This window comes from Nelumbo nucifera, chromosome 3, assembly GCF_055504915.1.
Source record: "Nelumbo nucifera cultivar China Antique chromosome 3, China Antique-T2T, whole genome shotgun sequence".
NCBI lineage: Eukaryota > Viridiplantae > Streptophyta > Magnoliopsida > Proteales > Nelumbonaceae > Nelumbo > Nelumbo nucifera.
Window position 1 is genome coordinate 67,518,659 of NC_142651.1, and position 17,522 is coordinate 67,536,180.

The following is a 17,522-nucleotide window of genomic DNA, read 5'->3' on the forward strand; positions in this document are numbered from 1 at the left end:
ACCAAAAATAAAATAAACAAAAGAAAATTATGTGGCAATAAATAAAATAAAATAAAATAAACAAAAAAAATTCTATTTTTCTGAAATAAAAGAAAAACACAAACCTAATAAGACAAAAATTCGAACAAGAAATTAAAGTAAAGAAAGAAAAATAGATCTAGAAACAAAATGGAAGAGAAATAATACTAAAAAATATAAATCGGATCTAAAATAATTAATTAAAAATTTGAAAATCACTATTGAACCAAAAAAATAGTTCGAAAATAAAAATAAAAAAATTAAAACTAAATGGGACGACTACACCTGAAACGTAATCCAAATTTTCTTCTCTTTTCTTCTCTCCCGTAGTCCCGTGATGCTCCGGTACCCCAACTTTCGCTATTTCGTCCTACAAAATCAAAGAGGAACAAGAATTAAATTGAGATAATGGATCAAGTAATAAAACGAAAATAAAAAAAAATAATGAAACAGATCCGGACAAAGCAAATAAAAATTTTTCTCCGTGCTTCCCTAGCAACGACGCCAAAAACTTGGTGTGTCCAGAAGCGCGTCGTTAAACACTCCAGAACACCAGTTTAAACATTTATAATTTTTACCGTTTCTCAAACAATTACTAACATAGTAAATGGATGAGAACACCTACATTGGAAGTTACGTTTGTGGATTCTGTATTAGGTATATCCCTCCCTTTCTTTTGGTCACGGATTTGGTCTGAATTATTTCAAGAACGAACATTGAAAAATGCAGTTTTACTAAAACAGGGAATACGATTCCTAGAAGGGAGAAAGAAAATTTTTGAAATTTCACCCAGCCACCTTGCATGGTTTGGCCATCCATATGATGGATCTCCCTTCCCTTCAGGCATTTGACACAAGCATAGAATCGCAACATCGTGATTTGGGCAACACCCATGGCATGCCCGTTTGACACTTTGGCATTGCACCATTTGCTATGTAACCCTCAAACACTTAAGCGTTCCCGTGAGAGATTATGCCGCATAATAGTGGGTAAGCTTCTAGAAGGGTCTATAGCTACGAATGTGCTTACATGTAGACTCAAAGAAGTGGAGATTCCTGATCCTGAAAGATGTGTGTGGACATGGTGTGTCCGGAAGCGCGTCGTTAAACACTCCGGAACACCAGTTTAAACATTTATAATTTTTACCATTTCTCAAACAACTACTAACATAGTAAATGGGTGAGAACGGGTCATATCTACAGGGATGGAAGGCGAGAATTTAGCAGTTAGGGGCGGTTAGGTTTTGTTTAGAGTTTAAAGAATGGGTTATAAGGTGCCCTAGGGTTTGCTAAAACGTGGGGAGTATGCTAAAACAATAGGAGCGGCACCAAACTGACCAAACTGGGTTTAGCAGCTTGGAGGCGCCCTTCTGCTTTCAGTTTTTCACAAAAGCACCCCTCTCTCAGCTGGACTTCACACCAGCTTCCCAAAATTTGAATTTCAGCCATGAAAACTTTCCAATTTTGCACAGAATTTGCACAAAGACCCTTAGAGGTCACCACATTGAAATTAAATAAGAGAATGACACAATTTAATTTGTAGATTATCATAATGCGTTAATGTATGGTTCAAAATTTGTCATTATAATTCGAATTTTGTAAATATTACCTTTTATGTTATTTATTATACACATTCAACTATTAAAACGAAAACAAATGATCACATCACTTAAGTAACCAATGGTCAAGTGAGAAAATGGCTGTTGTAATCACGAGTGCTTGGATTCAAATTTTCACATCCTTAAAAATATTTTGGGATTTATTTAAAGGCAAGTTTGGTTCCAAGGCTAGTTCCAGTAAGGCCAACCAAGACTGGTTCATCAGATCGGTTTGGGTAGGATAAGTAAACGTCTAGACCTTGAAATCAACTTGAGTGGGGGCTGGTGCCAAGAATTTGATACCAGACCCTCCTCTGTAATAGATTGGATAGGGCCAATTCAAGGCCGATTTGAGGTCAGTTCCATTCAGTTCCGGGTAGAACCTACCCATTTGCTCACCCCTAAAAGAATCTACAATAGGTGGATCATATTGACCATCTAGAGAACCAACAGACGGAAGTGAAAGAAATGATGTTGCAGCTCCTTCAATGCCCTCAACCACAACTTCCAACAACCAGTCCCACTGCCTGCTTCAGCTAGCTGGTAAACCTGATCCACAATACATCCCGACCTTTAGTGGGGGAAACACCGAAGTTAGTGTTTCAAGCATCTCTGATCACCAAGGCTCCACCTTCTTGGCGGGCAATGTTGGTCGCACCACTACTATCCGTTGCGGTAGGTAGGAGAAACAACACCCCCTCTAAAGTACTTGTTAGCAGAACTGAATTGTAGGAGTAATGTACAGAAAGCATGATTGAAGCTGGCCAAAGCAAAGCCCGAGCCTTTGTCACCCACCAAAAGCCCTACACCAGTAGAATCTTCTACAAGCTTACTTGGGAGGCTACTGCCCACCTCAGCAATGGACAGGCGACAACACACCTTTCAGTTCATAGACTCAATCCCATCCTTTACAAAAAGCTTCACTAACATGCATAGATACCACAAGAAAGAAGATGAAGAGACTCACATACTAGGATAAGAGAGGAAAACTTACATGTGATAGTGCAAGAGGAAGTTTTGCAGGAGACGCGAGAGGCAAGAAGGCCAAATTTGTAGTTGATTTTACATCTAGTAATCGTAAATTTTTTTAATGGGCAACAATTTATGGATAGTGTATTTATTTTACATCCTCCACCAATCTATTAAATTTTCAATCTGTGTTTGAAAGGTGTTTATGTATTAAATTTCTTTGGGTGTGTGTGTTTTTATTTGATTCATGTATTGGGGTTTGTAATGATGTGTCACAAAGGCTTTATAGAGATAACGTTGGATTTTGCTTCTTTGTTCGAGTATGATGGCTAAGGATGCATTTGGCGTTTCTTATTTTAAGGACTTATCTTCTTTTTATAGTTAAAATGCCCTTATAAGCATTGAATTTTTAACTGCAAAAAGGAGATAAGTCCTTAAAATAAGGAATGCCAAATGCAGCCTAAGACATGTTGTTACTAGATAGAGGTTTTTGGGCTGCTACTCTAAATGGTTTGTTCAATGCAAGCATTAAAGTATCAGTATTGGGTATTGTATCAGACCATTTGGATATGAATACTCTTTGGAAATGTATGGATACACACAATAAATATGGAAATGATTGGATACGCTAAGAAAATGCATTCAAATTTCATAAATATATTAATAATACTAAATTTAATGTCAAAATAACTACAAATAGTGTATAAATACATGGAAAAAGTATATTTTATTAGTATATATGAAGAAATACATTACAATTATTAAAGTAGTATGCATAGATATTTAATACATTAATCAAGAGTCGAACACATATATTATATAGACTTTTACAAATTAATACATACACAACCATTACTATTTTATTTTCTCTTAAAGTCCAAGGCAAAAAAAAAAATGCAACTATTATATTTGAATTATTATATCAATTATTCTATATTCTTTCAAAAATTCCACTGAATCAGGTCCATGCCAGGTCAACTGGGTTATTATTCTTATATAAATCAACTATCTTACATTAGGCCCTTGCTTAATAATGGTGAGAGTCATTTGTTAAGCAGAAATTGGGTTAGGTGTTTTAACCTTTGTAATTAGGTATAAGCCCCCATTTTCAGATCGAGGTTGAGTGATGCTTCCAAAATTAGATTATTGAGTATATTGTTGAAGAGTTTTTGTTATAAGATTAGCCCCAAAATTTTTGAAGAAAGATTAACCCCCAAAATTCTTCAAACATCTTAGAAAGATTAACCCTCAAATATTTAAAGAATTTTTGAAAGATTAGCCCCCCCCCCCCCCCCCTACAAAGTTCTCGATGTGTCTTAAACAAGGTTTTAAAAATTAGACCGGACAGGGAACCATTTTGGGGGCTGATTTCCAGGTTGAACAGTCCGATCATTTGGTTCAAACGGATGGCCCGCTCTAACAAAAAATAAAAAAACAAAAAATGGCCAAAAACATTGTCTGATTCGACGGTTAGCTAACCAAATCAATGGTTTTGGCCAAAAGACGATTTTGGGATGAAATGGAACTGATTAGGTGATTGGTTCCCAGTTTTTCTGGTCCGACCATCCAGTCTGGTCCAGTTTTTAAAACATTGGTCTTAAATTTATAAGGCGATTTGTCAGGAATTTTTAAGTTTGAGAAGTAGGTGTTAAACTTGTTATATGAGGCCATTGTTTTGATGTAGTTGAGGTATTGTAAGTTTATAACAAAACCATGAGGCCATTTAGGGGCAAGATGAGATGTTTGAGTGGAGAGTTTTTCTGAGCAAGGTACGAGGTGTTATTAGGGACGCAAACGGATCGAATTGGATTCGAATTAGGGTATATTCGAATCTGATCCAACACTGTTCATGTTGGATCCGAAAATCCAATTGGATTTGATAGGACTCGATTTGAATTCAAATCTTATTGGTAAGTTGGATCTTTAGATCTGATCCAACCCAACTTGTTTTCTTTAAAAATTAATAAATTATTAAAAGAAAAATAAAATATAAGTAAAAACAAAAAATACAAGTATTTTTTAATTATTTTCATCATATATATACATGTTTTTATAAAAAAATGAATAATATAACAAATTTATAAAAATATATTTGTAAATAAATAATATATATTATAAATATATAATATATATTGGATTGAATGTTCTCAGATTGAACAGGGGGTGATCCAAATTCGGCCAACTAGGATCGGATCTGGGATAGATTTGCACCCCTATCTGCAGACCAAAGTGTGAGGCCAAATTTGAAAGTGAGGTGCGAAGTCAAAATAGCATGCATTACAATTATTAAAGTAATATCTTTGAGTGTAGGTAGATGTTCAACTTTGAACACCATTTAAAGTTTGGTATGCACCTATAAGCTCTACTAGGTTAGGTTGGGTAGACACCTTTCAGTTCTACTAAATTTGGTTGGGCAGGCACACATAAGTTCTACCAAGGCATTGCAAGCACCTAGAAGTCCTGCTACTTTTAAGGCTTTGCTAGCACTGAGCTACTAACTATACTAACCCTACTAACTGCATTGACATTTATATTAATTAACTGCTTTGCATTTACTTACAGCTGTTTATATTTGTTTCATTTATTATTTAACTACATTATTTTCATTTCAACAAATAATTTGTCCTTGAGGTTCTAATAGTAATTCTCTTGTTGATTATTCTTGTAGCCAGTCCTTTTACCAACTATTTACTTATGATTGGACCTTAATCTCTAGCTACAATTTTGGAACATGCATCTTGTACATGCAACTACCATTTTATATTTCATTTATTTACATTTTAGCTGCCTTTACTTTTCTACAATTACATTAAGTCTATTATTCAACAACTCCGCTAAGAATCCTTAATAGCTACTTTATTATTTCATTTATTTTAGATTTCATTTATTTTCAATAGTTACATCTAATTATTGTTCTATCTTTATTTAATTGCTAACCTTTGGAGCTATTGTAAATATATTGTGTAGGGTCCTAATACACCTACTAATTGTATAGTTATGATTGTTATGCATATTTTATCACTATATGTAGCGGCATTTTTGACGATAAATAAAATAAGGGGATATCCTTAAAGTACCCCTAAGTTCTAGGAAATTGACTTACTCTACCTCTACTATTTAGAAATTAGCTTAAAGTACCCTTAAGTTTTTTGATAATTGGTTAAATCCTCCCCTATTGTTAGGATTCTATCACAATCCATTCACATGTAACATTGTTGGGACTGATGGCCTTACCTAAGAGGGGGGGGGGGGGTGAATTGGGTAGAGTTCTAAAAACTAATTGTCTTTGGAATTCAATTTGAATTCTTAGGCTATTGACAATTAAGCTCAAGATCCTTTCCCTCAACATGAATCTAAGCCTAGTAACAAATAATATGTAGTAAAAGTTTAATGAATTAGTTAATTAGGTTTAGCAGTTAACCAAGATAGTAAATTTGAACTAACAAAACTACCGAACTAGTAAACCTATAGCTACAAAACAAATAAACAAATATAGTAGCAGGAGCTACAAGGGTTAACAATCAATAGTTAAGCATAGTAATAATAATAAGGACTATTAACAAGACGATAACAACTAATAAATAAATTAAACAATAATAAGGACTATTAACTGTAGAAAGTAAAGTGCAGTTGAAAATAAGCACAGATGTAAACGAAAATTGTACCTGGTCTTGTGTGCCTTAGCATCTAGGGAGAGAGGACCAACCACAAACAAATAGTAGAGAAATGGAGCAGCTACACAAAGATAGCTAAGATATAGATTGACTATCAAAAACTATAAATCTAATTGTCGAAAAGTAAACTACTATTGGAATAATATAAATGAACAACAAATGTAAACAACGGAATAATAAACATAAAGCAGCAATGTCAAAGCAGTTAGTATGGTTAGTGATGTTAGACTTCAAACTGCATTAACCTTATATATATCTTGCAAATGTAAAAGAACCAAAGTGCAAATCTGCAAATTTGAAAGCTAAGTGTCAACAATTAATTTTTGTTCAATCTCTTCACCCTACTTCTTTATATCTTTTTTCGAGACCCCCAAACTTGAATACTTAAACAAATCAATTGAGACCTGCTAAAACCCAAAATTCCCTCTTTTTTGCACAATTCGCACATCAAATGCCCGACTAAACTACACCAATAAACTTAACCTCTGATTAACAAGAATATTGAGATCAACATCTAACATACATAGGCTTTAGTAACTTGATCAAGCACAATCGTTAGACTTAGAAAACTAAAACTTAGTTACACGTTGAATTTCATAACCAAATTCTAAAGATCCATAATTCATCATACTAACTTTTTTAACGGTTTTGATTTATGCAATGTTTGAACCTTGACTTTACAAAATCAAATCTAACATATCTATTGCCTTATGGATACTAAGATACAATCAGTCCTCAAATCCCACCTTAAAATACAATAATCAACTATAAAAATGCCAAGATTCTATTTCGACAACATTAGATTAATAAAACTAAACAACCAAGATCAACAAATTCTTTCTCAAATCAGAGCCTTCCACCTAACTCCCCATCTTAGTTCATGCCTGCACACCAAAATTTATCTTAATTGTCCTTTCTTTAACCATTTGATCAACGAAGATTCAAATTTGATGTTTATGATTAATCACACGAGAAATTGTAACCTAAGCAACCAAACTCCTCTCTTTAAGTCCAAAATCCTCAAATAGCCTAATTGTCTAATTTCAGCTTTAATTTTTTTCATTTCCTTCTAAATAAGCAATATTCCATTTCAAGCTACCTCATTCATTAATGAGCCATAAGCTAAAATCATAATCGAAATTAAATCTTTCAGCCTACATCTCTGATCAAAGATCTATCTTTTTTAGGGCTGTCATCGGTATTCAAAAATCTAATTTCAAATAGAAGATTCAACATAATCGAATCAAATTCAGATTATTCGAATATCATAATCAATCAAATTTGAATATCCTATTCATATCGTTTAAGTAATCAAATCAAATTCAAATATAAAACTGAATTCAAATATAACCTGATTTAATTCGATAAGTATTTGAATTCAACCAATTATTTAATTCTTATATATAATATATACAATATTTAAATATTTTATATAATTTAAATATATAATAATTAAATTATATAAATAATTTATATATTTATATACTTTATATAAATAAAATATTTATTTTATATATTTATTAATTACCTAAAATAATTAATCAGTTGAATTCGAATCGAATCAAATATTCAAATATTTAGTCGATTTCAAAGAATATTGATTTTGAATATCTATCGAATATCGAATCAAATTCGGATATTGAACTTTTTTTAATCGGATTTGAATTCGGATATTGCCTGATTCAGTTTGAATTTGATCTATTACACCCCTAGTTTCTCCCATTAGATTCAAGATGTTCAAAAATGCCTACCCACCAAATTTCATCCTAAAATTCCGTCACTTGACCTACTACCAAACCAATATTCCATTTTAGTAAATCTTATTAATTAAAACTTATCAATCATAGATTGTCATCGTACAAGTCTTATTTGACTAATTGAACATCACCACCATGTTCAAAGACCCAAAAAAAGCTCAATACAACAAGTTCTATTACATAATTCCTCCATTTGATTGTTAAACAAGAAAGATCCATTTATAACATTGATTAACGTAGTTAATTAAACACTCTCTAAGAGACATCCCCACCATAGCTTTAAACGAAGGGGCGAAGATACATTCAATCCCTAAACCCCAAAGCTAACTATGACTTCTCTAAAAAACTAACCAGAATTACGAGGAGCATGCAACAGTTAGAGGTGAAAAAATATATCGCATTTCTTATTAAATAGGGGAGAGAGAGAGACAAATTAATTGGTTCTATAAACATTTTTGATTGTTTATGATAATAAAGGTCAATTTAGTAATTTTACTATACTGTATAACGTTCATTAATAGTATTGAACTAAAATGACACTTCCCAAAATCCACATGTTTTAAGATTTGAGTAGTATAGTGAGGGTACCCAAAGGATAGCGTATTACTTTTAGAGTTTAACCTTATAATAGAGAGAAAATTGAAGGATAAATTAAAAAGACCCCGAGTGACAAATACCCCCTAAAATTTCATTTGCAACAAAGACCTTCTTAAACTTTTACTTTGCCACAAATACCTCCTATGGAATGCATTAAATTATTAAAATAATCATACAAACTTTTCTTATTTTCTTTTTCTTGCCCTTTTCTCTTAAATTCTATTTGACCAAAAATACATCCATTTTCTTCGAACAAAACCATCTAAAATAACAAGAGTCATTTCACTGACATAGAAAATATAAGTTTTTTTTTAATTATCGATTCATTTCGCTCACATGAATGTCTCTCTTCATCTTAAAATATAAAAATTATCCACTCTCTCCAATAATTCAAGAAAAAACAAATGAAACTATAAATTTATATCTATTAGAAAGAAACTTCTAATATTTCATTTGAATATTGAATCCAGCTAGTTACAAATCTATAAGGATCTATTGGAGCGATCAAGAGCGCCTCAATGTTATCTTTAAAAAACTAATCGAATCATAAATCATTCAAACAAATAAGAAAATAGTAGTTTGGGGATTTAAAAAAATTATAAAGGAGGGGGGTATTTGTCACAAAAAGAAAGTTTAGGAGATCTTTATTTCAATTGAAAGTTCAAAGATTTTTTTTTTCACTTACCCCATAGTACAAAGGGTCTTAAATTGTCACAACTAGTCGTAGTTTGGATGTCCTACCCACTAGGGCTGTTCATAAGAAGGCCCAATCCGACCAAACCGACCAACTCGGACCAACCCAACCCGAGTCGGCCGGGTTTTCATCAGCATCGATTGATTTTGGGTTGTACAAATTCATAAACTGATGGTTCAGGTCGGTTTCGATTTTCTTGTGTGAAAACCAAAATCGACCCGAACCGAACCGATTTAGTTCCTACTTAACTAAAAATTAAAATATCTGAAAATATATATTTCAATATCTATATCTAAAAAATATATATTATAAAATATGTCAGATATATATTTCCAGAAAATATATATTCCAATATATTTGTATGTATATTTTTGTTTATATATATATTTCTAAAATACATATTTCAGTTTTAAATATATTTCCAAAAAACTAGGTGGCCATGGGGGGCATGGATGAACTTAGAGCCGAAACCGACCCAACCCGACTCAAACCGACCAGATTAGTTTTGCTTAACACTAAGTCGATTTTGATTTTCATCTCAGGTAACTCGACCAGATCAAATCGGTTGAAAAAACCTCCATAAACCGACCCAACCCGACCCGTAAACAGCCCTACTACCCACAAAATCCCAATCCACACCTCATTACATCTCCTGTATTCAGTGTCCCGTGGGTAGGAGATGTGAACCGGGCTGAAACAGATATATTACTCCGTAATGCTTATGTAAGAGAGATTGGCTTCTATCAGGTAAAACCTGTGCCAACACTATTCTAACAGCCTTTTACAACTTGTATCTCCCCATAAAATAAAATTCAAAACTACGGAGATATTCTCAATGCAAGACATTAAAGACCGCTCGAACGGGCTTTTTCCCGAACTCTATGTGTGATAACACTATTGACAGCCCGGGCAGTCAATAATAGACAGCCTTTCTTTCTCACCATAGTAGGATCGAGTTTAATTTTGCTAGGATACTATCGTAGATTAGGGCTAAAACAGAAAATCATGAGGCTTTCATTTAATCATTTCAGCGCGGGCTACGACAGTGTCGTAGCAAAATGTGGGTTGGTGATGATCGGTCCCGCCAAATCGACGTATCTCTTCAAGCGCCAGATCTGTCTGCGGTTATTGGTTTTGGGATAAAGATTTTAGAATTAAATAACATGAATAATAAACGGAAAATACAAAATTAAGTAATAAATAAAAAATAATAAGAGAGAGAGAGAAAGACGGAGAAACAGGCGCCATGGAATTGGAAACTCGAAGGCGAAGTTTTCTTGTTTTCTTTCCGATTTTTCGTCAATGGCTGCTGCTTCTTCTTTCCGTCGTTGATCTTCATTCAGATATCTAGGGTTTTTCTCTGTTTGATCACGTCCTTGCCTTCTATATTATTATTTTCTGTTATTTTATACCACGAGAGCGCCCATTCATTCGACTCTTTGATTCTTTGGTGTTTGAGCTGAAAGCGATAGCGTGGTGGTTGATTTGCAGAGAAGAGAAGTTCAATGGGTTGTGGTTACTCTTAAAAGACGTGATTTTCTAATTGAGCACTTGTTGAATTCGATTCTTTCTCTATCGCTGCATGCAAATCCGCCACTAATTTGTTTTCGGAGGAATTGTTCCACTGATTTCGATTGGTTGCGACGGATAGAATTCTATTTGTTAACTGTAGCTTCTTCCTGAGGAATTCGAGCATTCCTTCTTCTTCTTTCTTTGTAAATTTGCCATTATTGTAGCATTTCTGGTTAACTTCGTTTGCGTTTAGTTTCTTTACCGATTGAATTTGCGCTCGACCTCGTGAAGGAAGAAAGCAAGCTAGAAGATCCGGGAAGTTCACTGTTTTTTCGTTTTCTTTACCGTTTTGATCCTTTTTCTTTTTCTGGCAGAAGCTATTGAATCTCCTGTCTTTCGAAAAAGAAATCAACGAAAATGAAATTGCAATTGGCTTCTATATGCATTCTTACAGAACAGTTGGCGTTGCTGGTTGCGATCACTGAATGAGCAAGGAAAAGAGAGTTATTATAGATATTGGAGTTCTTTTTTGCGGTACAGTTTCTTTATCCTTGAATTGGAATCGTCTCTCTGGTCTTCTGGAGATCTACTTTTTAGCCGTAATTTTTCAACTTTCTAATAATTTTGGGAAGATAAACCTAAAAAAAAGGAACTAAGGATTTGAGGCTTTGCACTTTAAGCAATTAGAGGGGCACTTCTCCAAAAAGGCTGTCTTTCATGATATCTAGAAACTTTTCCTCTCTTCTCAGAGATAAAGGGCTTAAAGATAGGATCAGATTCAATGCGGTTTTGCATTTTGAGGAACCAACTAGATGCAGACATTGAAGGGGTTAATCATCTAGGTTTGTTTCTCTGTTCCTAATCAGGAGTGAATAGCGCAAAGGAGAAAGGGGAATTCAGATTTGTTTCTGACGGATCGTCAGGTGAAAATAGGGGCTGTGGGTGTTTGGCTGGTCTGGAGTGCCTACTGAATATAATCAGGGCCCTCAGGATGGGGTCCTGCTTGTCGGTGGATGGGAGGAGCCCGCTCCCTTCCTCTCCGACAACCCCCGGGAAGAGGAAGAACTTGCGGAAGAGGCCTGGGATGCGGAATTCTTCATTCGATTCGAGGAGGGAAGAACAGCTGCATAGGATTCCTGGGAGAATGTTCATTAGTGGTGCTAGCGATGTGGCTTCTCTCTTTACCCAACAAGGCAAGAAAGGAGTCAATCAGGACGCCATGATCGTATGGGAGGTATGAACCTTACCATCTTAACATGTAGGGTACTATCATTCCACAGGAAATACTTTTCTATTTTAGATGGCCTACTCTAGGTTCTTCAGTGTGTTTGGATTTATACTCCTCTTGAATAGAAGCACATTAAAGAGGGATTTGTGTTCTTGTGCTTCCCAGATATTGTTCTCAGTGAGTGTTAAAGTTTTTGTTTTTGGTAGATATCAATATACCTTTCTGATTCAAATATCTGATATTTTCATCATCTTATGATGCAAGGGTTTCATCTAATTATACTGTGGCTAGTTTCTCTTAGTCAATTTAACTGTTTAAAAGTTTTTCTTGAGGTTCTTTGAAATCTTTTGTATTTATGTTGTCATTCTTTTCTTGGATCTTGTTTGGACTTTGGTGTTAGATAATTTCTTTTCCTGCTTTCAGAGTGATGGCTTTGTTCAGAATATGGTCATATTCTTTTATCACATTTATTTTTGATAATTTGATCACTGTTTTGTTTTTTTTTTTGGAAAGATGGAGGTTTTTACCCATTATAATGTGTTGCAATCAGCCTAAATTATATTTCTTCAGATATTAATTAATCTCAACACTCCTTATATCATGATAGAAATCATGTCGAGTCTTATAAAGTTGAAACTTGAAACTGGATAGATTTCTGAGTGTAAGTACTATTGTGAATGTTGTAGTAGTTGAATCTGTCATAGGAAGCATCTTGAAGTGAAATAAATTGCACTCTTCTGCCCTTTAGTTCCATATTTCCTTATTTTCTTTATATGAAGAATATCCCACTTTGTTTCTGTTTTAACCATCCAACTTTTTTCCCTTTAATTTGGTATTATAGTACATACGAACAAAGTCAAGTATATAAAATTATATATTAAATATAAAGGATGTGATTTCCTGTGTGCAGAATTTTGGTTCAAGAACAGACACTGTTTTCTGTGGTGTTTTTGATGGCCATGGTCCCTATGGCCACATGGTTGCAAGAAGAGTTAGGGATTCTCTTCCTCTAAAGCTAAGTGCCCACTGGGAAGTAAATATACGAAGCGAAGACGGGTCTAGAGAAATCAGCAGCAGTGTCATGGGAAGCATGAGCTCTGAAGAAACGTCATATATGTATACAGAAGAGAAATCTAGGATCTCTGTGGATCTTGAAGAAAAGAAGCATCCAGAGATTTTTCTTACATTGAAAGAATCATTCCTGAAGGCCTTCAAAGTTATGGACAAGGAACTGAGATTGCACCCAAATATTGATTGTTTCTGCAGTGGCACAACAGCTGTCACATTAGTGAAGCAGGTGATATGCATCACAAACATGACTTCAATAGATTGCAGTTATTGTTCTTATTGTATCCTGAATGCCTTTGATGTCTTTCATAGGGTCAGGATCTTGTTATTGGAAATGTTGGAGATTCTAGAGCTGTGCTGGGTACAAGAGATCAAGACAACTCTCTTATTGCAATTCAGTTGACTGTCGATCTCAAACCAAATCTTCCAAGTATGTTTCTTCTGTGAAGGCAGTTTAGTTCTAACATATATCTGAAACTATACCTGTTTTGTTATCCCCCCAAAGTTTTTCTATTAGCCAGGTTAAGGGTGATTCAAGAATTAGGCATTTACTAAAAACAAAAAACACATAACCATTAAATTTTGCAGTTACAGCATCACTGTTGTATTTTTCATTGTGTGAAATCATCTCTGCTTTCAAATTCCTTGTCATTCTGAACAAACTATTAACAGCTCTCTTAAGTGACAATTCAAAATGGAAGATTAGGTCAAGAGTATAGTCATATAGATAATATGGACATTTAAAGTAGACATTCTGGAAACTGAAAGAGGCTTGCATTTCTCTAATTTCTGTAACTGTTATATAACATGAAATTTCTCCAAAGAGAAAAGATATGAAAATTCATTTTCATCCCTTTATAACTTCTAAATTGCAGTACCATTTTGGGGAATTATGGGAATTTCTCATTAAATCTTCACCAATTATTCTCCAAATCCTGTTTCATTCTTGGTAAAAGGCTAAAAAACACTCTCATGTACATAAACAAAGTATTCATGTCAAACTCAAACACATAAAAACCCCTTTCTTGAAATAACAAAAACTATGGTTATAACAACAGGACACCTTGACATTACTGTTATAATGGGACGAAAAACTTTTAGTAAGCTTTGTTAAAATATTGTGATGAAAACTTAATAATTATTAACAAACTAATCTGAAATATATCAGAAGCAAAAGGACTACAGGAATGGCTATCTTATCTATAAGTATTGGTTAACAACGGATGATATTATCTGGTGTCAATTAGTAACAACTTGAAAGTCCAGGCCTTTGACTGTTAAGATTCCATTATTAACTGTTATATAGGCCTTCTAAAAAACTGTCAGCCAACAAGACCTGATAAGTTGAGTTTCTGGTGATATTTGATATATCAATTCAACTTAAATTCAAAAGTTACTGTTTCTCATTATGTCAATACTTCGCAATATAATGATAAGTTTTTCATAAAGCTTTTGTAAGTTTAAATTATGAGAATAACATCTCAATAAAACGTATAGAGGTGTTTGATAAATTAGGCTTTCGTAAATGTAAGAATTCCAGCCATTACGCTTGTGATGTTTTTGTTGATATTCTTGTTATGTTGCTAAAAAGTTCACTAGATCCATGTAATGAAATTGAGAAGAAAACAGAGAAAATAGTCTTTAAACTTATGATAAAAAAGTACTTAAACTATTCTGTTTCATTTTTTAAGGGGAAGCAGAGAGGATCCAGCAATGCAAAGGGCGGGTCTTTGCCCTTCAGGATGAGCCTGAGGTTGTTCGAGTTTGGCTTCCAAACAATGACTCCCCAGGGTTGGCAATGGCCCGGGCTTTTGGGGATTTCTGCTTGAAGGATTTTGGTCTGATCTCTCTACCTGAGATTTCTTATCGACGCCTCACCGAGAAGGATGAGTTTATAGTTCTTGCAACAGATGGGGTAAGATATACTGAATTACTTGCAACTTCTTGGAAAAGGACCACCTTTGACTATTTAAGGAAAGGTCAGCTAAGCTAATGGTTAAAATTGTATTTACCTATTGCAATTGGCTCTTAAATCTCTCTCTCTCTCTCTCTCTCTCTCAAATATGGTCGTTCTTAAATCTCTCTCTCTCTCTCCCCAATAGTCAATGTTCCTAACTCTAAACCCCTTTTGGATTGAGTTAGGTTAAAGGCCAACCCAAGACAATCCTAAATATGGACCCTAGCCTAGACCCAAGTTGATATCAAAAGTTCAAAACACAAATTTGCCAACCCAAACCTAACCAATCTTTCGTTTAATGCCACGTATTGCATAAGTTTACTTGCTTGTTCTACTGGTACCAAATCAATCATTTAACCAGAAGTATCCAAGTCTAATCACTGTTGAGCCTGCATGTGCATCTGCTCTAGAACAATTAGGTTTGAGAGGATTGGTCACACTTCAAACATAATTTGCTTGGTCTGTTTCTTTTGACAGGTTTGGGACGTGCTCTCAAACAAAGAAGTGGTAGATATTGTGGCTTCTGCGCCAGTGCGGTCCTCAGCAGCTCGGGCTCTGGTCGAGTCAGCAGTTCGAACCTGGAGATTTAAATACCCAAACTCCAAAATCGATGACTGTGCAGTTGTCTGCCTCTTCCTTAACAACGACTCTAGTAGTTCATGCATCTCCAATTCCAAGCCCAAAGGGCAGCCGACTTCATTGGATCGATCTGATAATAGGAGTGAGAACCAAGAGCCATTGATCCCAATTTTACTGGACTGATCGGGCACAGTGCCAACTTGCCCCGAGATCTTACCACGAGATGACGAGGAAGCATCAAAGCAGGAAACAGGGTCCATAAGAGATGATTGGTCTGCTCTCTTGAATGTGTCGCGCGGGTGAATACAGTCATACACTGTTGACTCTACCCAGGTTCATTCCTGGAAAAGAGGATCTGAAGATCTGAGAATGACCAAGGGAGAAGGGAGTTTGGTTTCAACGTGGTTTTCTTTCAATTACTTCAATAATGTTATCATCACCATTGTCATATTTTTTATTCATGAGTTTCTTGTTTTACAGAAAAAAAATGATATTTGTCTGTACGGGGGGCCGGGGGAGGGGGGGGGGGGGGGTGTTATTCTTTGTTTTATAGTGGGCTAGTCTTTGGAGAGATGGGCCGGGCTTTATTAGAGTGTCTGGGGAATCCTCCATTTCTCTTAGGCGTGAATAGAAATATAGAATTGGAATTTTGTAAAATCCAACCTCTTCTTATTTTTCCTGTTTAGACATCATAATTTCACATATTTAGCGATATATACCAGTTTCTTTTTTTTTGTTTGTTTTTGTTTTTGTTTTTGTTTTTGTTTTTTTTCTTCTAAATACAAATGGGAAGATAGACAACCTAACGAAGCAAAGTCCTACGCCATATATTCATAGAAATTATCAACTAAGGGTCCGTTTGATTTGTAATTGAAATTGGAATCAAATGGAAATCCTCCGGAATCAAAATCGGAATAGTCTATTCTCAGTCTGTTTGGTTCAGACAGGAATGTGAATGATAATTGGAATCAACAGAAATAGGATTTCATTTTCAAGGGGCAGGGAATGACTGTTCTCTCAAATGGGGGAATGCCATTCCAGCTGGAATGGAAATTGGATTCTGATTTCACTCAACCAAATAGTTGGAATCTAAATAACCGATTCCAGTCCCTATTCCCGCAAACCAAACAGGGCCTAAATCTACCAAGTTTAATTGCCCAACATTTGTTAACCAGTCAGCCACTTTTCCTTCTCAGCACATGTGCGAGTACGCATTATGTAAGTGATTGCTTTCTTTGATCTCTATATTTTTGGACTAGGGGTGAGCATCTCACAGGGGATGATCCTTCCAAGTAAGGCTGCAACTTGGGCCGGGTTGGCCCGAACCCAACCCTAACCCAACCCGAAAAAATTGGGTTGGGTTGGGTCGGGTTAGGGTTAGGGTTGAAATTCATGAACCCGATTTTACTTCGGGTTGGGTTAGGGTTGACCCCTTAGCCAACCCGACCCAACCCGAACCCAACTCTATAGTACATGCCACATATAAATATGTGTTATATGTAATATATAATATACATTGATTGTTTAGATGCATGATATTTGTATAGCCCCCACCACATAGTATCATGTATTTCTTTTAAGATAATCACTTCACTTAATCCTAATCAGAAAGACTAAAACCTTAATAATATTTGATGGAGGGAGATTTGGCCCGACCCCTTGGCCATGCGACACGTGGAAGCAACCGAGAGTGACCTAGCAGAAGCGCCAGCTCGGCACGGCAGTGGGCCCACAACCCGAGCTCCGAGAAAAGGTCCCGAGCTCCCCAAGGAAGAACCCGAACTCTCCCTTGGAGGTCCTGAGCCTTACAAGGAGCGCAAAGGGAAAAAACCCGAGCTGACCCACCCCGGGGCAGTTCGGGCCATACTTCTA

General features: G+C 35.2%; 1 protein-coding gene across 1 annotated transcript; it reads left to right on the forward strand.

Annotated features, from left to right (window-relative positions):
* Positions 1-10,503: 10,503 nt before the first annotated feature.
* Positions 10,504-16,388, forward strand: LOC104590775 (putative protein phosphatase 2C 33). Its single transcript, XM_010249520.3, has 6 exons — positions 10,504-11,352; positions 11,685-12,052; positions 12,957-13,343; positions 13,427-13,544; positions 14,806-15,029; positions 15,549-16,388. The coding sequence occupies exons 1-6, from the start codon at positions 11,304-11,306 to the stop codon at positions 15,831-15,833; spliced, it is 1,431 nt and encodes a 476-aa protein (XP_010247822.1). The 5' UTR covers positions 10,504-11,303; the 3' UTR covers positions 15,834-16,388.
* The last annotated feature ends 1,134 nt before the right edge of the window (positions 16,389-17,522 follow it).

Excerpts from the sequence above, each read along its gene's own strand:
- LOC104590775 (XM_010249520.3), top strand. The coding sequence starts at position 11,304 with ATGAGCAAGGAAAAGAGAGTTATTATAGATATTGGAGTTCTTTTTTGC. Across the intron at positions 13,545-14,805 it reads TCTCAAACCAAATCTTCCAA|GGGAAGCAGAGAGGATCCAG; the intron begins GTATGTTTCTTC and ends TCATTTTTTAAG. Across the intron at positions 15,030-15,548 it reads TAGTTCTTGCAACAGATGGG|GTTTGGGACGTGCTCTCAAA; the intron begins GTAAGATATACT and ends TTCTTTTGACAG.